The sequence below is a fragment of the Barbatula barbatula genome (genome assembly GCF_947034865.1).
Source record: "Barbatula barbatula genome assembly, chromosome: 16".
NCBI lineage: Eukaryota > Metazoa > Chordata > Actinopteri > Cypriniformes > Nemacheilidae > Barbatula > Barbatula barbatula.
In genome coordinates this window covers 21168366-21193553 of record NC_136779.1, presented here as the reverse complement: position 1 = coordinate 21193553, position 25188 = coordinate 21168366, and the positions used below count along the sequence as shown (strand labels likewise).

General features: G+C 39.6%; 1 protein-coding gene across 1 annotated transcript; it reads left to right on the top strand.

Moving 5' to 3' along the window:
* Window positions 1-958: 958 nt before the first annotated feature.
* On the top strand, window positions 959-8610 carry LOC306906157 (centrosomal protein of 55 kDa-like; the record flags this gene model as incomplete). Its single annotated transcript, XM_079477298.1, has 4 exons — window positions 959-1000; window positions 1238-1498; window positions 8191-8235; window positions 8343-8610. 4 exons carry the CDS (start codon window positions 959-961, stop codon window positions 8502-8504), a joined length of 510 nt encoding a protein of 169 aa, XP_079333424.1. The 3' UTR covers window positions 8505-8610.
* Window positions 8611-25188: the final 16578 nt, after the last annotated feature.

Genomic DNA, 25188 nt, shown 5'->3' with positions numbered 1-25188 from the left:
TTATAAAACACATTTTACATTTCTCTCTCTCTCTCTCTCTCTCTCTCTCTCTCTCTCTCTCTCTCTCTCTCTCTCTCTCTCTCTCTGATAATGATACCCAAGCAATCTTTCAACAGCCAAACTCAAGCATTTCCACTCAAGCATTGTGTTTGTGTCTCAGTGAGTGTAATATAAACATTTGCTTCATTCTGCAGTTTCATTAGTGCAGTTGAGTGCAGACGCATTTTTTAATGGATGTTTTTTATTTATTTGTTCTAATTTTAATCATTTCTAATGTGCAGACATTCTTACAACCGTATGTATTTAAAATGTACACGTCTTCACTATGCACACTTGTTTTCTTGAGTTCTAGCGAGATCTTTTTTCTCACTTTATAACAAACGTTTTCTTTTTGAGATGTTAGTGACGTTATTTAAATGAACGTGTGACTGGTTCATTCTATTTATTTTAAATATGGTGTATTTTAATGATTATTATGCTCTTACGTTACGACGATGTATTATCTTATTGTTATTATTTAAACGTTTATAAAAACTTTTATTTTGATGTCAAAGAATGTCATGGTTTAAAAACTGACCCGGATGTGACGCAGGACGCCCAGCCGAAGAGAGAGAATGAGCAGCCGAAGAGAGAGAATGAGCAGCCGAAGAGAGAGAATGAGCAGCCGAAGAGAGAGAATGAGCAGCCGAAGAGAGAGAATGAGCAGCCGAAGAGAGAGAATGAGCAGCCGAAGAGAGAGAATGAGCAGCCGAAGAGAGAGAATGAGCAGCCGAAGAGAGAGAATGAGCAGCCGAAGAGAGAGAATGAGCAGCAGAAGAGAGAGAATGAGCAGCCGAAGAGAGAGAATAAGCAGCCGAAGAGAGAGAATGAGCAGCCGAAGAGAGAGAATGAGCAGCCGAAGAGAGAGAATGAGCAGCCGAAGAGAGAGAATGAGCAGCTGAAGAAAAGTTTAAAGCAAATGAAGAGAAGTACAGACTTTGACAGAACCAAACTGCTGGAGGTGATATTCACATTCAAAACAAGATCTGTCTGTCTGCACTACTACGTCATCAGAATATTAATGGTAATAATGTAGAAGGATGTGTATTGTTCTGTACCATCCGCCTGCTTTAGAAAAACAAAGAATAAAACATGATGCATTATAACATTGAATGTGCAGAAACAGACAGTCCCTAATGTTATTTCTAATGCAAACAGATTGATGACTTTATAGTGATATTCTGTGGTGTTGTCACAGAGGATTTTAGCCCTGGAGACGATGAGAGAGAGAAACTCGCAGCAGCTTCTGGGGAAAGATCTGGAGATGTCCAGTCTGAGAGAACAGCTGCGGGCCGCACACGGGGACGTGGCGTCCTCACTGCAGGACAAACTCCTGCAGAAACACCAGGAGGCTCAGCAGAGAGAGAGACAGTTTCAGACCCTGTTAAAAGAGACAGAAGACCTGAAAAACAAGTACTGTGCCGCATCTCAGATGTGTGAAGAACTCCAGAAACAAAAGGTAGGGCGTTGACTTTAGACCCTCACTTATCTAAAAGTGAACGCCTGTCATGTCACTTTAAACCTTTATAATGTTTCTTTCATGGCACACTTTTTGAGGGATGTCTTGACAATGACTATTGTATTAATAACCGTGATTACTGACACCGTTTCAATATGACACACATCATGCTATAGTAATACGCAATGCACCTATTTTTCCCTTGAGATCCACAATAGTTACAAAATATTTTGAAAGCATTTATCAAATAAAACATTTATCACACACGAAACACTATTTTCAGTGAATTTGGACAACAATTCTCATATTGTGAACATCTAAAATATTGTGACATGCCTAGTGCTTTTATCCCTTATATTAAAACTGGAGTACAATTGTAGCTTTCAAGCTCAAAATTATGTAAAACGAATCGTGTGCATTATACCTGAATTCTATATGCCAAGTATTAAACAATTCGGATGCGTTTATGATCTTCGGGCAAATGCTTGCAGTGTTAGGTTCACACACTAGGTAGCAATGTTTGATCAAACACATATATTTACTTTGAGAAGTCTTCTGGTTAGGATGTAACCGCAACAAACTCTGCAAGGGATTATTTTTGAGCTGATTTATTTATGTTCGGCTCAGGAGAGATGTAATTGATTTGATTTGATTTGATTGAATTTATTGTCATTGTTAAGTTGTGATAAGCAGAGGCGGACAGAGTACACAGGTTCATTACTTGAGTAAAAGTACAGATACCCCTTGCTAAATTTTACTCAAGTACAAGTAAAAGTACTACAGTCAGATGTGTACTTAAGTAAAAGTACTGAAGTACATGTTTTTAAAAGTACTTGAGTATCAAGAGTACAAGAGTACATTTTCTAAATATTGCATTACTACTGCCACAGTGCTTACATTTATGTACAGAAACGTCCTACATGGAGTTATGAAAAATGTTAATGTTAATACCTTGGAGAATGTTAAAGGAATTTAAAGTAAAATAAAGTAATTTTAATCTTTTTACCATGCTTTATTATTTTCACCTCTGCTAGAGTTTTAATGGATTTTTTGCACCCACATTTGAACCGAACAGTTTTAAACAACACACCGCATACTCAAGAACATCAAAGCAAATACTCGGCTTACATTAATGAGTAATATTAGAAAATACAATTCAGCTAACAATTGTGTGTACATGTGAGTTTCTCTGTTTTTTCATCAATCAGTGGTGGCGTTTCATCAAAACCTAGGGTATGGCGAAATTTCCTCAGACCATACAAAAACGAGCCACAATGAAACCAAATGATACCACATATATGTAACCACAAAACTTAAAGTAGTAAAAAATAACCCAGCCAGATGTTGTCATAACCACCACCAACGACTACGTTAATCGACTATGAGACTAAAATATAAACCAACCATTGATCAGATTCAGCAAACAAGATTAAATATAAAACATGTCTTACCTTGTCGCAAGGTTGTTAAGCCTTGATTCTTTTCATTTTTAAGCTAATCCTGGCATAGCTAGTGGCAAATCGCAAAATACATAATAGCCTAAACTGCGACTGCACTACAAAGTCTTTCCGTACAATATATTTTTTAAATTTTTCACAGATAGCGTTTTACATTATGAATGAAATACAATAACAATAGTGTAAATTATTAGATTTATTAAAATTATTAAATGGATGCCAACTAATTGGGAAAATAAAGACCATCCCCACTACCCATAACCTCACACTTGATTCCAAAACCACTGTTAGGCATTTTGTAGACAGTTTCTTTGTTTTATTGAAAATAAATGCCTGTATATGATTTTAAATGTGGAAAATGCAGACAAACGAGTTTAGCCAAAAAGAGCTTCGAACCAACATTACGATGATGTCACGTCAAAACTACATATCTTCGGTCTTATCGACTACGTCAATGACGCTATGTGAATTAACGGTGTTTATACATTCTCAAATACACATGCTTCCGACGCCTATGCTACATGTACACATCAGTGTAAAGTAGTTTAATTATCTATAATGAGTCTCATTATGCACACGTACTTTATTTCAACAATGTTTTCTGAACGCCAGGGCCATACACAAACGCCGCCCCTGAAATCAATAAACCTAAAACAGCAAAGAAGGCAATATAGCAATGTTCTGACACACCTCTGAACCTGACCGTGTTATACACGCAGCATAGAGCAAAGAAGAGAAAATATTAATGATTAAAGAAAATCAGCTGACCGGTCGCGATGTTTTCAAGTTCATTTCATGTTATATTTAGCATTTTATATGACGCTATTGGCTACTCTTCCCTTACCTTTATTCTTTATTCATATAAAAATACCCCCAAATCGCATGAAAATACACACAAAACACATATTCTTCAATCGTGCATTTATTAGCTTCTTGTTTTGGTGAAGAAATGTCACTGTAGTTTTATCACGGATGTCCTGAATGAGGAAGTGTACACAGGACGTGTCATGCAGACGTGAGATGATTGACAGCTGTGTACAGCAAATGATAGAGCTCTGAGGTCTGGGTGATTGTTGCTGATAGGCTCGCCCAATAAGTGGCGCCTGCACAATCCAATCACGTTTGAGAGGGAAAAAACTAATTGGTGGTTTCCGAGATTTTCTTTTTCCTTTTTAGAAGTAACGTGTACTTACGGTTATGGATAGAAATGTAGCGGAGTAAAGAGTACAATATTTGCCTCTCAAATGTACTTGAGTAAAGTCATGAGTACTCCCCAAAAATTATACTCAAGTAAAGTACAGATCCCTCAAAATTGTACTTAAGTACTGTACTCGAGTAAATGTACTCCGTTACTGTCCGGCTCTGGTGATAAGTATGCCCTCATATGTTATACGTAATCAAGTGTTATTTGAATATGTGATGTGATCGTTATCTGTACCTCCATATAATATAAGATATTGCCGGTTATTATACGCTAGACATGGCTGCGCCAACAGGTTATGGGCCCAGGAGAGAAGTAGGTAACCGATGGAATCGACTTTGTTTTGATGGAGATGAACAGAATTACGAACTTTGGGAGACAAAGTTTTTAGGCCATCTGCGACTGATCGGGCTAAAGGAGATTATTTTACGGGCACCTGCTGCAGATGACGAAGATGATAAAAACGAGGAAGCATATGCTGAATTGATACAATTCTTAGACGACAAAAGTTTGGCCCTTGTAATGAGGGAAGCCGCGGACGACGGAAGAAAAGCTCTGCAGATCTTGAGAGACTACTATGCAGGTAATGGAAAACCACGTGTAGTAAATTTGTACACAGAATTAACGTCCTTGCAGAAAACTGCAAATGAGACTGTTACAGATTACATTCTTCGAGCAGAGACCGCGATTACGGCACTGAGAAATGCTGGTGAAACTCTTAGTGATGGACTGTTAATTGCGATGATTTTAAAAGGATTACCCGATTCGATCAAACCATTTAATATACACGTCACACAAGGTGATGAAGACCTAACTTTCGTAGAATTCAAGACTAAATTGAGAAGTTTCGAAAGCACCGAAAAGTTTCATGCTAGCTCAAGTGATGACAACGTGATGCGAGCGAGCGCATCTACTTCAGGTTTCAGAGGACGACGAGAACGATTTACAGACGGCGACATAATCTGCTACAGTTGCAACCAAAGAGGACACAAAGCCCAAGCATGTCCGAACCAGCTTCGCAGGGGGCAGTGGTGTGGTTACTGCAAAAGTTTGACACATAAAGATACATCATGCAGGCGCAAAAAGAGACAATGTAAAACATGTTAAAGATACAGAGGATGACAACGAGCATGCGTTTGCATTTAAGATAAGTGACTGCCCGATCTACGGATTGCAACGAAAGGGACTGATGGTTGACACAGGAGCGACATCACATATTGTCACCGACATCAGAATGTTTAAGAACTTTGATGACGAGTTCCAGTCAGAAAAACATTGCATCGAGATAGCGGACGGAACCAGAGCGAATGGGGTGGCGCTGAAGCGAGGCGATGCCGAGGTGTACCTGATTGACAGCGAGGGACGTCAAGTGATGACGACGCTCAAGAAAGCCCTGTATATACCATCGTATCCTCAGGAAATTTTTTCTGTCAAGGCAGCGACAACGAGTGGAGCCTCGATCAACTTCAAGGAAGGATGTGATGAACTCACTCATAAAGACGGTACCAAGTTTGACATACAACAATACAATAGACTTTACTATCTGAACACTGTAAGTGAAGAAGATGATAGTTGTAACGGGTGTTATGATATCCAAACTTGGCACGAGATTCTTGGTCACTGTAATTATGATGATGTTTCCAAATTGCAGAATGTTGTTAAGGGAATGATAATCAAGGGTAAAATTGACAAGTCTAATCTAGATTGTGAAATTTGTACTCAAGGGAAATTTGTGCAGAGCAGAAACCGAGAACCAGACGCACGAGCTAAAGCTGCACTTGAACTAGTGCATACTGATTTAGCTGGTCCTATTGAACCAGTGGCTAAAGATGGGTTTAGGTATGCTCTGGCATTTACTGATGATTTCTCAGGAGCAGTGTTTGTGTACTTCCTTAAAGCTAAAAGTGACACTATGAAAGCTGCTGAAAAATTCATAGCTGATGTAGCACCGTATGGGAACATAAAGTGTATAAGATCTGATAATGGCACAGAATTCACGGCAAAGGAGTTTCAGTCACTGCTTAGCAGAAATCGCATAAGACATGAGACCTCAGCACCTTACTCACCCCATCAAAATGGGACTGCTGAGAGAAATTGGAGGACCTTGTTTGAAATGGCAAGGTGTATGCTCTTAGAGAGCAATTTACCTAAGTTGCTGTGGACTTATGCAATAATGGCAGCTGCAACAATAAGAAACAGGTGCTATAACAGCCGCACAAAGCAAACCCCATACTATATGCTAACAGGGAGAAAGCCAAACCTGTCTAAAATGAGGATATTTGGCTCAATATGCTATGCATATAAGTATGAGAAGAAAAAGCTAGATTCAAGATGTGAAAAGGGGATTTTTGTAGGATATGACAAAAACAGCCCTGCCTACCTGGTGTATTACCCAGAAACTGGAAAAGTTCTCATGCACAGGCTTGTTAAATGCTTTACAAAGTGTGTTCCAGAGCACCAGACACAGACTGATTTTTCAGGTGAGGATTTCTGTGGGGAGGAGTATGTACCCAAAGAGTCAAAAATTGACACTCCAACTCAGAGTCCACAGACTAGTGGAGAGGATATAGATGATGGTAACGAGAGTGCTCAAAGAAAGGGAAGCGACCACGGGGTACGTTACCCAAAAAGAGATAGGAGAGCTCCTCAGTATAGACTATGTGTCTGATATTGATTCTGATGACCAGATTCTGACAAATGTTGATTTTTGTTACAGAGTGTGTAATGTGCCACAAACTTACACAGAAGCTATGAGTTCAGAAAAATCTTGTGTTTGGGTTAATGCAATGAAAGAAGAAATGAACTCTCTTAAGGAAAACGACACATTTACCTTAACCATACTACCAGAGGGTAAACATGCAGTGGGGGGTAGGTGGGTCTACGCCATTAAAAACAATGCAGATGAGTCTGAAACCTATAAGGCCAAATATGTTGCTAAGGGTTATAGCCAGGTACTGGGAGTGGACTACAAGGAGACTTTTTCTCCCACTGCAAACATTGTTTCGATACGTGCATTAATGCAAATAGCTGCACAAAATGACCTTAAACTCCACAGGATGGATGTAAAGACTGCCTACTTACATGCTCCAATAGACTGTGAGATATACATAGAACAACCAGAAGGATTTGAGGTGAAGACAGACATTGATGAAAAACTTGTCTGTAAATTGAACAAATCACTGTATGGTTTAAAGCAGTCAGGAAGAAATTGGAACAAAATGTTACACGACCACCTTACGGAGAACGATTTTCTGCAGAATCCTGCAGACAATGTGTATACACCAAACAAACTGTAAAAGACAGGGTGATACTGGTAATTTGGGTTGATGATTTAATCATTGCTGCCAGTAGTGATGATTTGTTGAAAGATGTAAAAGCAATGTTGACTGCAAAATTCAAAATGAAGGATCTGGGAAAACTGAAACATTTCCTAGGTGTAGACTTTCAACAGGTGGATGGAGTTGTAACAATGAATCAGAAAAGGTACACTACCAAAATACTGGAGAGATTTAACATGTCAGATTGTAAACCTAGATCAACGCCATGTGAACAAAAACTGGATTTTTGTAACGCTGATTCTTTTGATCCTAAAAAGTACCGTGAGGCAGTTGGTAGCCTGATCTATCTGATGACATTCTCTTCCGGTTTAAGATAAAACCGATGAGTGTGAGCGTGATCTGTACCTCCATATAATATAAGATATTGCCGGTTATTATACGCTAGACATGGCTGCGCCAACACATACAAGTACAGTGCAACGAAATGTAATGTCACACCGTTGCTATATTTGCAATATGCAGTATGGAGTCAAGTCTTTGTTCCTTTGTTAATGACAATGTTAAGGAAACATTGTTAATACATTTCATTTTATATATCGGAAAAACACAAAAGAGTATTCTCGTATTACAGCTTATTGTTAGAGATATTTGATGTGTTTAAAATCTGTTTTGCTTGCTTTGTCTGTGTGCGGGAAGTCTGATCGTTGTGTGTGTTTTTCTATGTGTGGTTCATGAAGTTTCTCCACCGTTGTTCAGGTTCCCTCTGGTGAGCAGGCAGCGGTTCAGGAGCAGTTGAGGGATGTAAGTTCACTAGAAGGATGCGAGTCATCAGGATTTCAGTTTGACGTTCTTCTTGCGACCTGCTGACTGATGTTCCTCTCTTTCTCACTCTCTGTTGTTGAGTTCAGGCCCTGGAGAAGAACCAGAACTGGCTGATTTATGACCAGCAGCGGGAGGCCTACGTTCAGGGGATTCTGGCCAGGACCCAGCAGCTGGAGACTCAGCTGAATGAAGCGCTCCAACAAGATCACAAAGAAGCCAATTCAAAAGGTAGAAAATTCGAGTTGTGAATTGTTAAAATCATGATATGTGTCACGTCAGGTTTGATCTGAGAGTGAAGTATGAGGAGAGGAGCAGGGAAGCGGCCGAGGCTCGTGAGCAGCTGCAGGAGGAGAGGAGGAACAGCAGAGAGGCTCTGTTAGAGGAGAGGAGGTGTTCTGCCGAAAGATCCGCTCGACTTAAATCTGAGCTGGAGACATTCAACACCAGACTAGAGGAGGAGAGGAAGAACAGCAGAGAGGCTCTGTTAGAAGAGAGGAGGTGTTCTGCCGAAAGATCTGCTCGACTTCAATGTGAGCTGGAGACATTCAACACCAGACTAGAGGAGGAGAGGAAGAACAGCAGAGAGGCTCTGTTAGAAGAGAGGAGGTGTTCTGCCGAAAGATCTGCTCGACTTCAATGTGAGCTGGAGACATTCAACACCAGACTAGAGGAGGAGAGGAAGAACAGCAGAGAGGCTCTGTTAGAGGAGAGGAGGTGTTCTGCCGAAAGATCCGCTCGACTTCAATGTGAGCTGGAGACATTCAACACCAGACTAGAGGAGGAGAGGAAGAACAGCAGAGAGGCTCTGTTAGAGGAGAGGAGGTGTTCTGCCGAAAGATCCGCTCGACTTCAATGTGAGCTGGAGACATTCAACACCAGACTAGAGGAGGAGAGGAAGAACAGCAGAGAGGCTCTGTTAGAGGAGAGGAGGTGTTCTGCCGAAAGATCCGCTCGACTTCAATGTGAGCTGGAGACATTCAACACCAGACTAGATCTTGTTTTGGCGTGGCCAAGCTGCTGTCGGTGGTCTCACTGGTGGGAGTTATTATTGTTGCATGCTATTACTATTAATAAAGCAAACCGTGACATCCCTTCCCATTCTCTCATATTGTATTCTGTATTTATTCTAACTGTATATCCTGCACTTGCTAACTGCACTTCTGGTTAGACCTAAACTACATTTCGTTACACTGTACTTGTATATGTGTAATGACAATAAAGTTGAATCTAATCTAATCTAAAAATTCCTTACGGGGACACGCATATTAAATCTATGAGAGACTATATGATCAAATGGACAACATAGAAATAGTTCATGAACATCTAGAGATCTCACATTATTTAAAAACCCTAATGAACATAAAACGTTATTTTGATAGAAAGGAATTCAAACTGGAAGTTTTTTATAGAGTAATACAGACTCAAATACAGATATTGACATAAGAGATTGATCACATTGCTTTGTAAGACACGTTTACGTGCATTTTTATATAGCATTATGCTAACAAACACTGAAGAAAAGTCACTAAAAATTAACAAATCCTCTGGTAATGTTGACACAATATTGACATACATTGGTTTGCGCAATGTCATGATGAAATTCAGGATATTTTAATGAGACAAAGTGTATTACAGGTTTTATGGATCCGGAGTCAATACTGTTTTCTAAATCAATAACCTTATCCAATAACTCATGTGGCCTAGTTTCACACTAAGGCCTAGACCACACATTTTACATATTTTTATAAACCGTTTTTTCGGCATCCACACGAAAACGCAAAACCAACAGATGGCAATTTAACCCTAACCTAAAGCCGTGTCGGCCAATCAGAAGCCTAGAATCTCTACACGACAACACTGAAACCGTAGTTTAGGTAGACAGGGCCTAAGACAAGAATTGTGTGTTTATAAAATAAATAAAAAGGTTATAATTTGATTTCATATTGACTTTAGCCAAGTGTTCCTCAGTGTTGCTAGCTGGGTATCATATATTAAATCACATACTGTATATGTTTAGTAGATATGAGCCTATATATCGGCCAATAATCAGTATCGGTTCATAAAAGCAATTTTGCACAATAACGTCAGATGGTTTAGAGACAGACTTTAATAAGGTCTGATTATATCCTATTAATCAAAAGAGAACAGAAAAATGTTATGAATTGGGGCTTTGTGAAATGTTAAGAAACATCACTGGTTTGATGTTCAATAGTAAGAGTACCTTTGACGTTGGTACATTTTTGTACCTTCTTGTTTGTACCTCTAAAGGAATATTTATGTACCCATAGTGACATAAATGTCCCTTATTTAAAGATGATCCATTTAATATAAAAAAATGCACCAAAACATTACTGTTACTAATCACAAGGCAACAAATTCATAATTTTATTGTTTTTGTGTGATGTAAAGTGAACACTTGTTAAAAATGTATGAATTCAGGCATTTAATTTCCATGAGTGTTCAAACTGGAAGCATCATGCATTGTGAGCAATTATTTAACAAGTTTTAAAGTAACATGCAAATGTAACATGTAGTACAACAGAGATTCAGAACAGTCAAAAAATTCAATTGCGTCAGCGTAATATCTTGTTAGGTGAGATTTTCCCAGGCCAAGGTTTATAACATTTGGTAGAACAGTGGTGAAGCACTCTCTAAAGCGATGATAGAAGCTGCTTGTTGAAGGATGAATTCAGTCAACCTCATCAAACAACTGTAGAAAACACATTAATAAATTAACATTTATTACTAGGCTTGTTGGAATGCTTGATTCTGATTGGCCAATCGCAACATTTGAAGGTTTGTTATTTCGCTTTGCGCCGGGTCCTGATCACACTGTTGGGGCTAATTTCTACGATAACAACCGGCTGCTTGTACATTATCACTGACATAACATATCATATCGCTAAAAGTAATTGAACTTCATTGAATGCTGTTAGGTCTGTATGCTGTAGCCTTTATGGAATATACTTCATTAACTTTCAGAAATGTTTTTTCAGTGACAACAACTGAAATGACTTCAATGTCACAATAAGCACAATTATTGGATTGCTCCTATATAGTATTGTTTTCACTGTACTTACTCCAGCAGGCAACCTTAAGTATGGGTATTTTCTGAGTGCATCCTCCATGGGCATCCCTTCCATGATTTCACACCGTCTCCATGAGACTGTTCGGGCCATGAGGTCTTTAATAGCCGATATATCAGGATCAGTCTTGTGACATTCACTTTGTAGCACATTCACATGGACCGCCACAGATGTTAAATCCTCCCCAACACAAATTTCCTTTGTTAGAATGACAGGCAGATAATGGTTAGATGGTGACAAATAATGACAGAGCCAAGTATACTAATTGTACAACTTGCAAGAACAAAATTTGGCCATGTTTTACTCACACTTAAGTCAAAGAACGACTCCACATGGCTCTGTTGTCTTAAAGATCTAGAAGGTTGGAATAACAATCACAACAGTTTGTCTCCTGTGAGCTGGTTCACCACTGCAATAAAAGAGCATCAGCGTTAGCAGACCACCACAATATATATGCAATACATGTGATAAGATTTAAGCTCCAAGTCTTACTTCACAATACATGTAAAAACAAATACAGAACCACACACCATTTAAATAAATAGACGAACACTATTATAAAAGTTAATGTTGACTCATTATTCCCTGCTGAAAAAAACTATTTAACCCCTCCCAAATAATACAACACTACAATAGAAAATGTAATCTATTTAAAGGTTGTATTGATTTTTAATGGAATCTATAATAGTGTCTTCTGTTATGGGTGTAATGTTAAATCCTATTTGAATTATGCTCAAAACACACAGAAAGAAGTTGTATTTAAAAAGATCACGGTTAAAATGGTATTTTATTGGAAGCGATTATAGTTTAGATGACGGTTTCTATAGGGGTTTATTTTTTAAACACATTAACTGCAACAGCCTCTTAAACAAATAATATTTCACTCACCTTGTGGAATGAGGTTGGAGCTCTGCCGTAGATTCTGCGACTACTGGTACTGGCTCTAATATAACAATGGTCTGAGCCTCCTTGTATTGGCGAACAAACTGTTGAGATTTGATTTGCCATTTGAACGAGCCATCAAAAAGGTATCCAACATGGCCTCAGTGAGCCCAGAGTCAACACTTTCTCCGTCTACATCATTTTCTAGGAATAACGGGCACAATTACAATGCAGTACTAGGCCAACCATGTAACTAACACACACACACACACACACACACATGTTGGGATAAGGAAAATGGCGAATTTTGATTCACCTATAAAGTATAAACACAGTGTACATCAGACGCGAGCAGCACGGCAAAAGAAAATGGACTTAAAAGTCTTTCGTTGCTTCACAAGGTGTAACGTTAATATTAGCGAATCCATTAACGTTACAGACACAACGCAGGTGTCTATCATATGGAATCTAACGTTTCAAAGCGAAGCAAAAACCTACCAAATAAGCTGGCTACGTAACAAATCACAGACGTTTCTAAGCTATTTCACAATGAATACAAATAATACATGTAATGTAACTTAAGGTACAGAGTTTTTAACCTTATGGTTTACTTAGGAGCCTACAACAAGTCACAGTAAAATATGAACATTTTTAACCATAACATTTAAAAACTAAATGCTTACACAATCTAGATTAACAACATTTAGACTGAGACATGATGAGCTAGCAAGCTAATTGATGTTATGTCACAGAGAGGCACACACACAGTGGACGAGAGTAAAGTGACTGAGGTTGTGAGAGGATTTATTTCTCTGCGGTGATTTAATTAGTTTAGACAAAGAACATTTTATATTTCAGGCTGAATTGTAAACCCGGGCAGGATCAGCCGGCGGCGGCTTTCTGCGCATGCGCGCGATCATTTGCAGTCTGGACGCGGAGGGGTGAACATCTCCTGCTCTGACTGCAGCCGGGGGAGGGGCTGCTTCACGAGGACTGAGCCGCCTGTGAGTGCTTTGGTGCGGGCGTGTGGCTCAGGGCAGCACCCGCTGCTCGTTGTGAAGAGTAAGAACGATATGTGCTTTCACTTCAGAGTCTCCAAAAGTCTCCAATAACATCAGAAAAAGTCGTTAGATTTGTCGCTAGTCGCTTTTTTGAAAATGTGTCGCTAGAGGGGTCTGAATACTCGCTAAATATAGCGACAAAGGCGCTAAGTTGGCAACACTGGACCAGATGCACTGTCAGCGGCGCATGCGCACTCCGACACATGCGCTATTAGACACGTTTGTGAATCAAATGGACCTACAGGCCAATTGTAAGTATATTTATTCAATATTCAATTTATTTATTCTCATACAAGATTAAGTCGAAGTAAAAGTGTTATTATGAATTATTTGACAAATGTAATCGAAATGTCTTTAACCTTATCAGACGAATGTTGTAAGTATATTGATTTCATTCATACAGTATTAGATAGATGTAAAAGTATTGTTTTAATATATAAGATAATGTTCTCGAAAACTAACTTCATCCTTATATCAATGATACCAGATCGCATCTATGATACTTGGGTAACGATACCTGTTCTTCATACAGTAATTTATTGAAGAACTAACGTTATCTAAAATTAATTTGTAGCGTTGCTTGAAAACGAAATATTCAGATGATTCGGATTATTTATATATTCAATATCCTTGTGCATACAGTATAAGCTTGTACAGCCTTATATTTCTACACAGCAATTATTATTTACGTATTTGTTTTTTGCATTTTTGACAGGGGCATTGCACATAGGATAAAACCCGTAAAATGGACTGAAAGGTATCTATCCATCCATATATCCGTCTGTCTATTCAAATCTATCTATCTATCTAAATCGTATCCTATCGTCCATTTATCTATCGCATCCATTTAAGTCTTATGTATCTATCTTTCAATGAAATTCTGCTTATTCCCTCCTTTCATTATTTTTAAGGGTTTTCCAGTACAATCATATGGCAACGACTGTGGTGTGTTTATGTTGATGGTAAGTACATTATGTTTGTAGTTAATATTATATTGTTTTGCCATGATACTGACGTCTCTTTCATGTATAGTCTGCATTGTACATTGTGCTGGATGCCCCATTTGACTACACAATTGTAAGTATTAGTACAGTTTTCAATAACTTTGAGACTTATTTTGAGACAAAGGGCATTGACTTTTATGTTTTGAGCAGCAGGACATGGTAGAGCTGAGGAAATGGTGGTGCGTCATGTTAATGGAGAACTTTGGACAGGACCGGTATGGAATTGTTTGTATTTTGAATATTTAAAGCTTTTATGAGAAAGGAATTATCTAACATTCAATCACTATTTTCCAGGCATGGAAAATTGTTTGCCCACTATACAGAGGAGTCCAAAGCCTTCCTGAGAGGTGATCAGCAGCCTGTATTAAGGTTTAAATAAATCTCTCATGTACAAGCATAGACTAATCATAAGGTAAAGAATGGCGTGTTGTCATGACTAACTTGGTAAACTTGGGCTGTGTTTTCTCCCCTAACAGGAAGAGCCTTTTGACAGACAGGTAACTTCTCAGGTAACTTCTCAGGAAAAGTACCATTAACCTTAAAAAGGTAGTCCTAAAGGTAACTACAATTAATATTTGCTTTTTAGGTAGATGAAACCAATCTTTTCATCTGAGTTTGCATCGGAGAAGCAGGTGGTTCAGTCTCCACGAAAAGTAGGTTTTGTTAGAGAGTTTGTGGCCATTATTGTTCAGAGAGACATATGCATTGAAAACTGATATGGAAGCCTCAATTTCGCAAAAACAGACGTGAGTCGTCCTGCTCTTTATATATATATATAGTATGTCTACATAATAAAACTTTATCATTAAACCATTGATTAACAACCACCTGTTTATTGTAGGAGTCATTTATGTATATATGTGTGTTTGTTTATAATTTTAGGCCGGACGAAACGTGTACAAGAAAAGGTTTTATTTAGTAATGTATTTTCATTATTAGTGTAGATGTTCAGCAATGTATTTCAGCTATAATTATAATAAATACCTACGGTACTCTTAATGAGCAGTAACCTTTACATTTTATTAATAGAATCTTACAGTTCACCTGGTGAAATACGTTAGAGCGTGCATGTGACAAGTGCGCATGTGCTGCTGAGAGTGCTGCAGGAGGAGAGGAAGAACAGCAGAGAGGTTCTGTTAGAGGAGAGGAGGTGTTCTGCTGAAAGATCCGCTCGACTTAAATGTGAGCTGGAGACATTCAACACCAGACTAGAGGAGGAGAGGAAGAACAGCAGAGAGGCTCTGATAGAGGAGAGGAGGTGTTCTGCCGAAAGATCCGCTCGACTTAAATCTGAGCTGGAGACATTCAACACCAGACTAGAGGAGGAGAGGAAGAACAGCAGAGAGGCTCTGATAGAGGAGAGGAGGTGTTCTGCCGAAAGATCCGCTCGACTTAAATCTGAGCTGGAGACATTCAACACCAGACTAGAGGAGGAGAGGAAGAACAGCAGAGAGGTTCTGTTAGAGGAGAGGAGGTGTTCTGCCGAAAGATCCGCTCGACTTAAATCTGAGCTGGAGACATTCAACACCAGACTAGAGGAGGAGAGGAAGAACAGCAGAGTTGCTCTGATAGAGGAGAGGAGGTGTTCTGCCGAAAGATCCGCTCGACTTCAATGTGAGCTGGAGACATTCAACACCAGACTAGAGGAGGAGAGGAAGAACAGCAGAGAGGCTCTGTTAGAGGAGAGGAGGTGTTCTGCCGAAAGATCCGCTCGACTTAAATCTGGGCTGGAGACATTCAACACCAGACTAGAGGAGGAGAGGAAGAACAGCAGAGAGGCTCTGTTAGAGGAGAGGAGGTGTTCTGCCGAAAGATCCGCTCGACTTAAATGTGAGCTTGAGACATTCAACACCAGACTAGAGGAGGAGAGGAAGAACAGCAGAGAGGCTCTGTTAGAGGAGAGGAGGTGTTCTGCCGAAAGATCCGCTCGACTTCAATGTGAGCTTGAGACATTCAACACCAGACTAGATAGGGCTGGGCGATATGGCTTAAAAAAAAAATCTCCGATTTTTTCACAACAAACCCGATTTTCGATTTTAATCGATTTATTTTTTCTATTTAAAAACAAACTACAACTGACAAAGAACTTGCTCAAAACAAATGTACTCTTTATTTTGTTCTGATTTTCCTTTATGCAGTTTAATCTAAATTTCCCATTGGGGCATAAGTGTAACAGGAAACAAGCCTTAAAACATGCTTATAAACGAGATGGCAGGCCCTGCCATTGTAAACAGTGAAAATGTAGCTTATCAGTTTTCTAATAACCTCAAACTTACAGTGACACAATGCACCTTCAAAATAACTTAAAATATGAAAAATAATTTAATTGTGTCCCTTTTTGGTCAAATAAATGTGGCAAAAATGACTAAATTAGAATGTACAAAAATACATACAGCAGTGGTATTCATAAAGTGCAAACAAAACTTTAAACGGTTTTCCTGAATCCCTGAAATTGTAAACAAAATGAAACATCTACATCCATTACTTTAGTTTCAACATTCTTCATTTACACATGTTTAGCCAGGAAGACAAGCCTGTCTACTACTACCTCTGGCTTGAGGCATGCCCGGTTACATGTAACAATGCCCTCTCCCAGACTGAAAAGCCTATCTGATGGGGCACTTGTAGCAGGGACAGACAAGTGTTTTTTGGCCGGATTACTGAGCCTTGGGAAGTTTGGTTCGTGACGCTTCCACCACTGCAGTGGATCAGTGTCTGGGTGTGCCGCTACCCTCTCAACAAAATCCATGTCGCAATTAGACGCGAGCCGCTTGCCAGAAGCCCCTCCCATGATGCGTATTTCACTCACGAATGGCGCGAATTACACGCGCAAATGGCGCGAATTACACGCGCAAATGGCGCGAATTACACGCGTGAATGAAGCGAGTAAAATCAAAATGTTCAAGCGTCCAACTACTCGCGAATAGCGCGTTTTATTCGCGCAACTCGCGTTTGGTGTGAACACTCGAGAGCGTCGGTCGTAGAAGTTAAAGAGAAAACCGATTTTCATTAAAAAAAATCGCCCTAAACGTCAAATTCGAGTTAATCGATAAAATCGATTTATCGCCCAGCCCTAAGACTAGAGGAGGAGAGGAAGAACAGCAGAGAGGCTCTGATAGAGGAGAGGAGGTGTTCTGCCGAAAGATCCGCTCGACTTAAATCTGAGCTGGAGACATTCAACACCAGACTAGAGGAGGAGAGGAAGAACAGCAGAGAGGCTCTGTTAGAGGAGAGGAGGTGTTCTGCCGAAAGATCCGCTCGACTTCAATGTGAGCTTGAGACATTCAACACCAGACTAGAGGAGGAGAGGAAGAACAGCAGAGAGGCTCTGTTAGAGGAGAGGAGGTGTTCTGCCGAAAGATCCGCTCGACTTCAATGTGAGCTGGAGACATTCAACACCAGACTAGAGGAGGAGAGGAAGAACAGCAGAGAGGCTCTGTTAGAGGAGAGGAGGTGTTCTGCCGAAAGATCCGCTCGACTTAAATCTGAGCTGGAGACATTCAACACCAGACTAGAGGAGGAGAGGAAGAACAGCAGAGAGGCTCTGATAGAGGAGAGGAGGTGTTCTGCCGAAAGATCCGCTCGACTTAATTCTGAGCTGGAGACATTCAACACTAGACTAGAGGAGGAGAGGAAGAACAGCAGAGAGGTTCTGTTAGAGGAGAGGAGGTGTTCTGCCGAAAGATCCGCTCGACTTAAATCTGAGCTGGAGACATTCAACACCAGACTAGAGGAGGAGAGGAAGAACAGCAGAGAGGCTCTGATAGAGGAGAAGAGGTGTTCTGCCGAAAGATCCGCTCGACTTAAATCTGAGCTGGAGACATTCAACACTAGACTAGAGGAGGAGAGGAAGAACAGCAGAGAGGTTCTGTTAGAGGAGAGGAGGTGTTCTGCCGAAAGATCCGCTCGACTTAAATCTGAGCTGGAGACATTCAACACCAGACTAGAGGAGGAGAGGAAGAACAGCAGAGAGGCTCTGTTAGAGGAGAGGAGGTGTTCTGCCGAAAGATCCGCTCGACTTAAATCTGAGCTGGAGACATTCAACACCAGACTAGAGGAGGAGAGGAAGAACAGCAGAGAGGCTCTGATAGAGGAGAGGAGGTGTTCTGCCGAAAGATCCGCTCGACTTAAATCTGAGCTGGAGACATTCAACACCAGACTAGAGGAGGAGAGGAAGAACAGCAGAGAGGCTCTGATAGAGGAGAGGAGGTGTTCTGCCGAAAGATCCGCTCGACTTCAATGTGAGCTGGAGACATTCAACACCAGACTAGAGGAGGAGAGGAAGAACAGCAGAGAGGCTCTGATAGAGGAGAGGAGGTGTTCTGCCGAAAGATCCGCTCGACTTAAATCTGAGCTGGAGACATTCAACACCAGACTAGAGGAGGAGAGGAAGAACAGCAGAGTTGCTCTGATAGAGGAGAGGAGGTGTTCTGCCGAAAGATCCGCTCGACTTCAATGTGAGCTGGAGACATTCAACACCAGACTAGAGGAGGAGAGGAAGAACAGCAGAGAGGCTCTGATAGAGGAGAGGAGGTGTTCTGCCGAAAGATCCGCTCGACTTAAATCTGAGCTGGAGACATTCAACACCAGACTAGAGGAGGAGAGGAAGAACAGCAGAGAGGCTCTGTTAGAGGAGAGGAGGTGTTCTGCCGAAAGATCCGCTCGACTTAAATCTGAGCTGGAGACATTCAACACCAGACTAGAGGAGGAGAGGAAGAACAGCAGAGAGGCTCTGTTAGAGGAGAGAAGGTGTTCTGCTGAAAGATCCGCTCAACTTAAATCTGAGCTGGAGACATTCAACACCAGACTAGAGGAGGAGAGGAAGAACAGCAGAGAGGTTCTGTTAGAGGAGAGAAGGTGTTCTGCTGAAAGATCCGCTCAACTTAAATCTGAGCTGGAGACATTCAACACCAGACTAGAGGAGGAGAGGAAGAACAGCAGAGAGGCTCTGTTAGAGGAGAGGAGGTGTTCTGCCGAAAGATCCGCTCGACTTCAATGTGAGCTGGAGACATTCAACACCAGACTAGAGGAGGAGAGGAAGAACAGCAGAGAGGCTCTGTTAGAGGAGAGGAGGTGTTCTGCCGAAAGATCCGCTCGACTTCAATGTGAGCTGGAGACATTCAACACCAGACTAGAGGAGGAGAGGAAGAACAGCAGAGAGGCTCTGTTAGAGGAGAGGAGGAGAGTGTCTGAGCTACTGCAACAGGTACTATAATGGAAATTCAGCAGTTTAAAGGGACAGTTCATACAAAAATGAATTACTCACTCTCTAGTTGTTCCAAATCTGTATACATTTCTTTGTTCTGATGGACACATAGAAAGATATTAGGAAGAATGCCTTTAACCAAATAGTTCTTGGCCACCATTGACTCCCATAGAAGGGAAAAACAATGGTTGTCAAAAGTTCACCAGAACTGTTTGCTGTCCTACATTCTTCAAAATCTTCTTTTGTGTTCAACAAAAGTTATTTTCCTACTATGTAAGCCAATGGGCTCCCAGATCTGTTAGGTTACAAGCATTCTTCCAAATATCTTTCTCTGTGTTCATCACAACAAAGACATTTATACACATTTAAAACAAGTCGAATGTGAGGAAATGATGACAGACTTTTGGGGATGAACTGTCCCTTTAAATTCACCAGCACACCCTTAAGTTAGACATTTTCATTGCTTATTTGTTCAACCTCATGACGCCACGTCCGGGTGAAAGATGTCAGATCTCACTGTCGTGATTTTTGTGTCTGGAGCAGGTGAACATTGATGGAGCGAGACGTCTGGGCCGCGTGGCCAAGCTGCTGTCGGTGGTCTCACTGGTGGGAGTCATTATTGTAGCATGCACTTTCTATCAATAAAGCAAACCGTGACATCCCTCCCCATTCTCTCATATTGTATTCTGTATTTATTCTAACTGTATATCCTGCACTTGCTAACTGCACTTCTGGTTAGACCTAAACTACATTTCGTTACACTGTACTTGTATATGTGTAATGACAATAAAGTTGAATCTAATCGAATCTTAAAATTCCTTACGGGGACACACATATTAAATCTATGAGAGACTATATGATCAAATCGACAACATAGAAATAGTTCATGAACATCTAGAGACATTATTTAAAAACCCTAATGAACATAAAACGTTATTTTGATAGAAAGGAATTCAAACTGGAAGTGTTTTATAGAGTAATACAGACTCAAATACAGATATTGACATAAGAGATTGATCACATTGCTTTGTAAGACACGTTTACGTGCATTTTTATATAGCATTATGCTAACAAACACTGAAGAAAAGTCACTAAAAATTAACAAATCCTCTGGTAATGTTGACACAAAATTGACATACATTGGTTTGCGCAATGTCATGATGAAATTCAGGATATTTTAATGAGACAAAGTGTATTACAGGTTTTATGGATCCGGAGTCAATACTGTTTTCTAAATCAATAACCTTATCCAATAGCTCATGTGGCCTAGTTTCACACTAAGGCCTAGTCCACACATTTTACATATTTTTATAAACCGTTTTTTCGGCATCCACACGAAAACGCAAAACCAACAGATGGCAATATAACCCTAACCTAAAGCCGTGTCGGCCAATCAGAAGCCTAGAATCTCTACACGACAACACTGAAACCGTAGTTTAGGTAGACAGGGCCTAAGACAAGAATTGTGTGTTTATAAAATAAATACAAAGGTTATAATTTGATTTCATATTGACTTTAGCCAAGTGTTCCTCAGTGTTGCTAGCTGGGTATCATATAAAATCACATACTGTATATGTTAAGTAGATATGAGCCTATATATCGGCCAATAATCAGTATCGGTTCATAAAAGCAATTTTGCACAATAACGTCAGATGGTTTAGAGACAGACTTTAATAAGGTCTGATTATATCCTATTAATCAAAAGAGAACAGAAAAATGTTATGAATTGGGGCTTTGTGAAATGTTAAGAAACATCACTGGTTTGATGTTCAATAGTAAGAGTACCTTTGACGTTGGTACATTTTTGTACCTTCTTGTTTGTACCTCTAAAGGAATATTTATGTACCCATAGTGACATAAATGTCCCTTATTTAAAGATGATCCATTTAATATAAAAAATTGCACCAAAACATTACTGTTACTAATCACAAGGCAACAAACTCCATTTCATAATTTTATTGTTTTTGTGTGATGTAAAGTGAACACTTGTTAAAAATGTATGAATTCAGGCATTTAATTTCCATGAGTGTTCAAACTGGAAGCATCATGCATTGTGAGCAATTATTTAACAAGTTTTAAAGTAACATGCAAATGTAACATGTAGTACAACAGAGATTCAGAACAGTCAAAAAATTCAATTGCGTCAGCGTAATATCTTGTTAGGTGAGATTTTCCCAGGCCAAGGTTTAGAACATTTGGTAGAACAGTGGTGAAGCACTCTCTAAAGCGATGATAGAAGCTGCTTGTCGAAGGATGAATTCAGTCAACCTCATCAAACAACTGTAGAAAACACATTAATACATTAACATTTATTACAAGGCTTGTTGGAATGCTTGATTCTGATTGGCCGATCGCAACATTTGAAGGTTTGTTATTTCGCTTTGCGCCGGGTCCTGATCACACTGTCAGGGCTTATTTCTACGATAACAACCGGTTGCTTGTACATTATCACTGACATAACATATCATATCGCTAAAAGTAATTGAACTTCATTGAATGCTGTTAGGTCTGTATGCTGTAGCCTTTATGGAATATACTTCATTAACTTTCAGAAATGTTTTTTCAGTGACAACAACTGAAATGACTTCAATGTCACAATAAGCACAATTATTGGATTGCTCCTATATAGTATTGTTTTCACTGTACTTACTCCAGCAGGCAACCTTAAGTATGGGTATTTTCTGAGTGCATCCTCCATGGGCATCCCTTCCATGATTTCACACCGTCTCCATGAGACTGTTCGGGCCATGAGGTCTTTAATAGCCGATATATCAGGATCAGTCTTGTGACATTCACTTTGTAGCACATTCACATGGGCCGCCACAGATGTTAAATCCTCCCCAACACAAATTTCCTTTGTTAGAATGACAGGCAGATAATGGTTAGATGGTGACAAATAATGACAGAGCCAAGTATACTAATTGTACAACTTGCAAGAACTAAATTTGCCCATGTTTTACTCACACTTAAGTCAAAGAACGACTCCACATGGCTCTGTTGTCTTAAAGATCTAGAAGGTTGGAATAACAATCACAACAGGTAGTCTCCTGTGAGCTGGTTCACCACTGCAATAAAAGAGCATCAGCGTTAGCAGACCACCACAATATATATGCAATACATGTGATAAGATTTAAGCTCCAAGTCTTACTTCACAATACATGTAAAAACAAATACAGAACCACACACCATTAAAATAAATAGACGAACACTATTATAAAAGTTAATGTTGACTCATTATTCCCTGCTGAAAAAACTATTTAACCCCTCCCAAATAATACAACACTACAATAGAAAATGTAATCTATTTAAAGGTTGTATTGATTTTTAATGGAATCTATAATAGTGTCTTCTGTTATGGGTGTAATGTTAAATCCTATTTGAATTATGCTCAAAACACACAGAAAGAAGTTGTATTTAAAAAGATCACGGTTAAAATGGTATTTTATTGGAAGCGATTATAGTTTAGATGACGGTTTCTATAGGGGTTTATTTTTTAAACACATTAACTGCAACAGCCTCTTAAACAAATAATATTTCACTTACCTTGTGGAATGAGGTTGGAGCTCTGCCGTAGATTCTGCGACTACTGGTACTGGCTCTAATATAACAATGGTCTGAGCCTCCTTGTATTGGCGAACAAACTGTTGAAATTTGATTTGCCATTTGAACGAGCCATCAAAAAGGTATCCAACATGGCCTCAGTGAGCCCAGAGTCAACACTTTCTCCGTCTACATCATTTTCTAGGAATAACGGGCACAATTACAATGCAGTACTAGGCCAACCATGTAACTAACACACACACACACATGTTGGGATCAGGAAAATGGCGAATTTTGATTCACCTATAAAGTATAAACACAGTGTACATCAGACGCGAGCAGCACGGCAAAAGAAAATGGACTTAAAAGTCTTTCGTCGCTTCACAAGGTGTAACGTTAATATTAGCGAATCCATTAACGTTACAGACACAACGCAGGTGTCTATCATATGGAATCTAACGTTTCAAAGCGAAGCAAAAACCTACCAAATAAGCTGGCTACGTAACAAATCACAGACGTTTCTAAGCTATTTCACAATGAATACAAATAATACATGTAATGTAACTTAAGGTACAGAGTTTTTAACCTTATGGTTTACTTAGGAGCCTACAACAAGTCACAGTAAAATATGAACATTTTTAACCATAACATTTAAAAACTAAATGCTTACACAATCTAGATTAACAACATTTAGACTGAGACATGATGAGCTAGCAAGCTAATTGATGTTATGTCACAGAGAGGCACACACACAGTGGACGAGAGTAAAGTGACTGAGGTTGTGAGAGGATTTATTTCTCTGCGGTGATTTAATTAGTTTAGACAAAGAACATTTTATATTTCAGGCTGAATTGTAAACCCGGGCAGGATCAGCCGGCGGCGGCTTTCTGCGCATGCGCGCGATCATTTGCAGTCTGGACGCGGAGGGGTGAACATCTCCTGCTCTGACTGCAGCCGGGGGAGGGGCTGCTTCACGAGGACTGAGCCGCCTGTGAGTGCTTTGGTGCGGGCGTGTGGCTCAGGGCAGCACCCGCTGCTCGTTGTGAAGAGTAAGAACGATATGTGCTTTCACTTCAGAGTCTCCAAAAGTCTCCAATAACATCAGAAAAAGTCGTTAGATTTGTCGCTAGTCGCTTTTTTGAAAATGTGTCGCTAGAGGGGTCTGAATACTCGCTAAATATAGCGACAAAGGCGCTAAGTTGGCAACACTGGACCAGATGCACTGTCAGCGGCGCATGCGCACTCCGACACATGCGCTATTAGACACGTTTGTGAATCAAATGGACCTACAGGCCAATTGTAAGTATATTTATTCAATATTCAATTTATTTATTCTCATACAAGATTAAGTCGAAGTAAAAGTGTTATTATGAATTATTTGACAAATGTAATCGAAATGTCTTTAACCTTATCAGACGAATGTTGTAAGTATATTGATTTCATTCATACAGTATTAGATAGATGTAAAAGTATTGTTTTAATATATAAGATAATGTTCTCGAAAACTAACTTCATCCTTATATCAATGATACCAGATCGCATCTATGATACTTGGGTAACGATACCTGTTCTTCATACAGTAATTTATTGAAGAACTAACGTTATCTAAAATTAATTTGTAGCGTTGCTTGAAAACGAAATATTCAGATGATTCGGATTATTTATATATTCAATATCCTTGTGCATACAGTATAAGCTTGTACAGCCTTATATTTCTACACAGCAATTATTATTTACGTATTTGTTTTTTGCATTTTTGACAGGGGCATTGCACATAGGATAAAACCCGTAAAATGGACTGAAAGGTATCTATCCATCCATATATCCGTCTGTCTATTCAAATCTATCTATCTATCTAAATCGTATCCTATCGTCCATTTATCTATCGCATCCATTTAAGTCTTATGTATCTATCTTTCAATGAAATTCTGCTTATTCCCTCCTTTCATTATTTTTAAGGGTTTTCCAGTACAATCATATGGCAACGACTGTGGTGTGTTTATGTTGATGGTAAGTACATTATGTTTGTAGTTAATATTATATTGTTTTGCCATGATACTGACGTCTCTTTCATGTATAGTCTGCATTGTACATTGTGCTGGATGCCCCATTTGACTACACAATTGTAAGTATTAGTACAGTTTTCAATAACT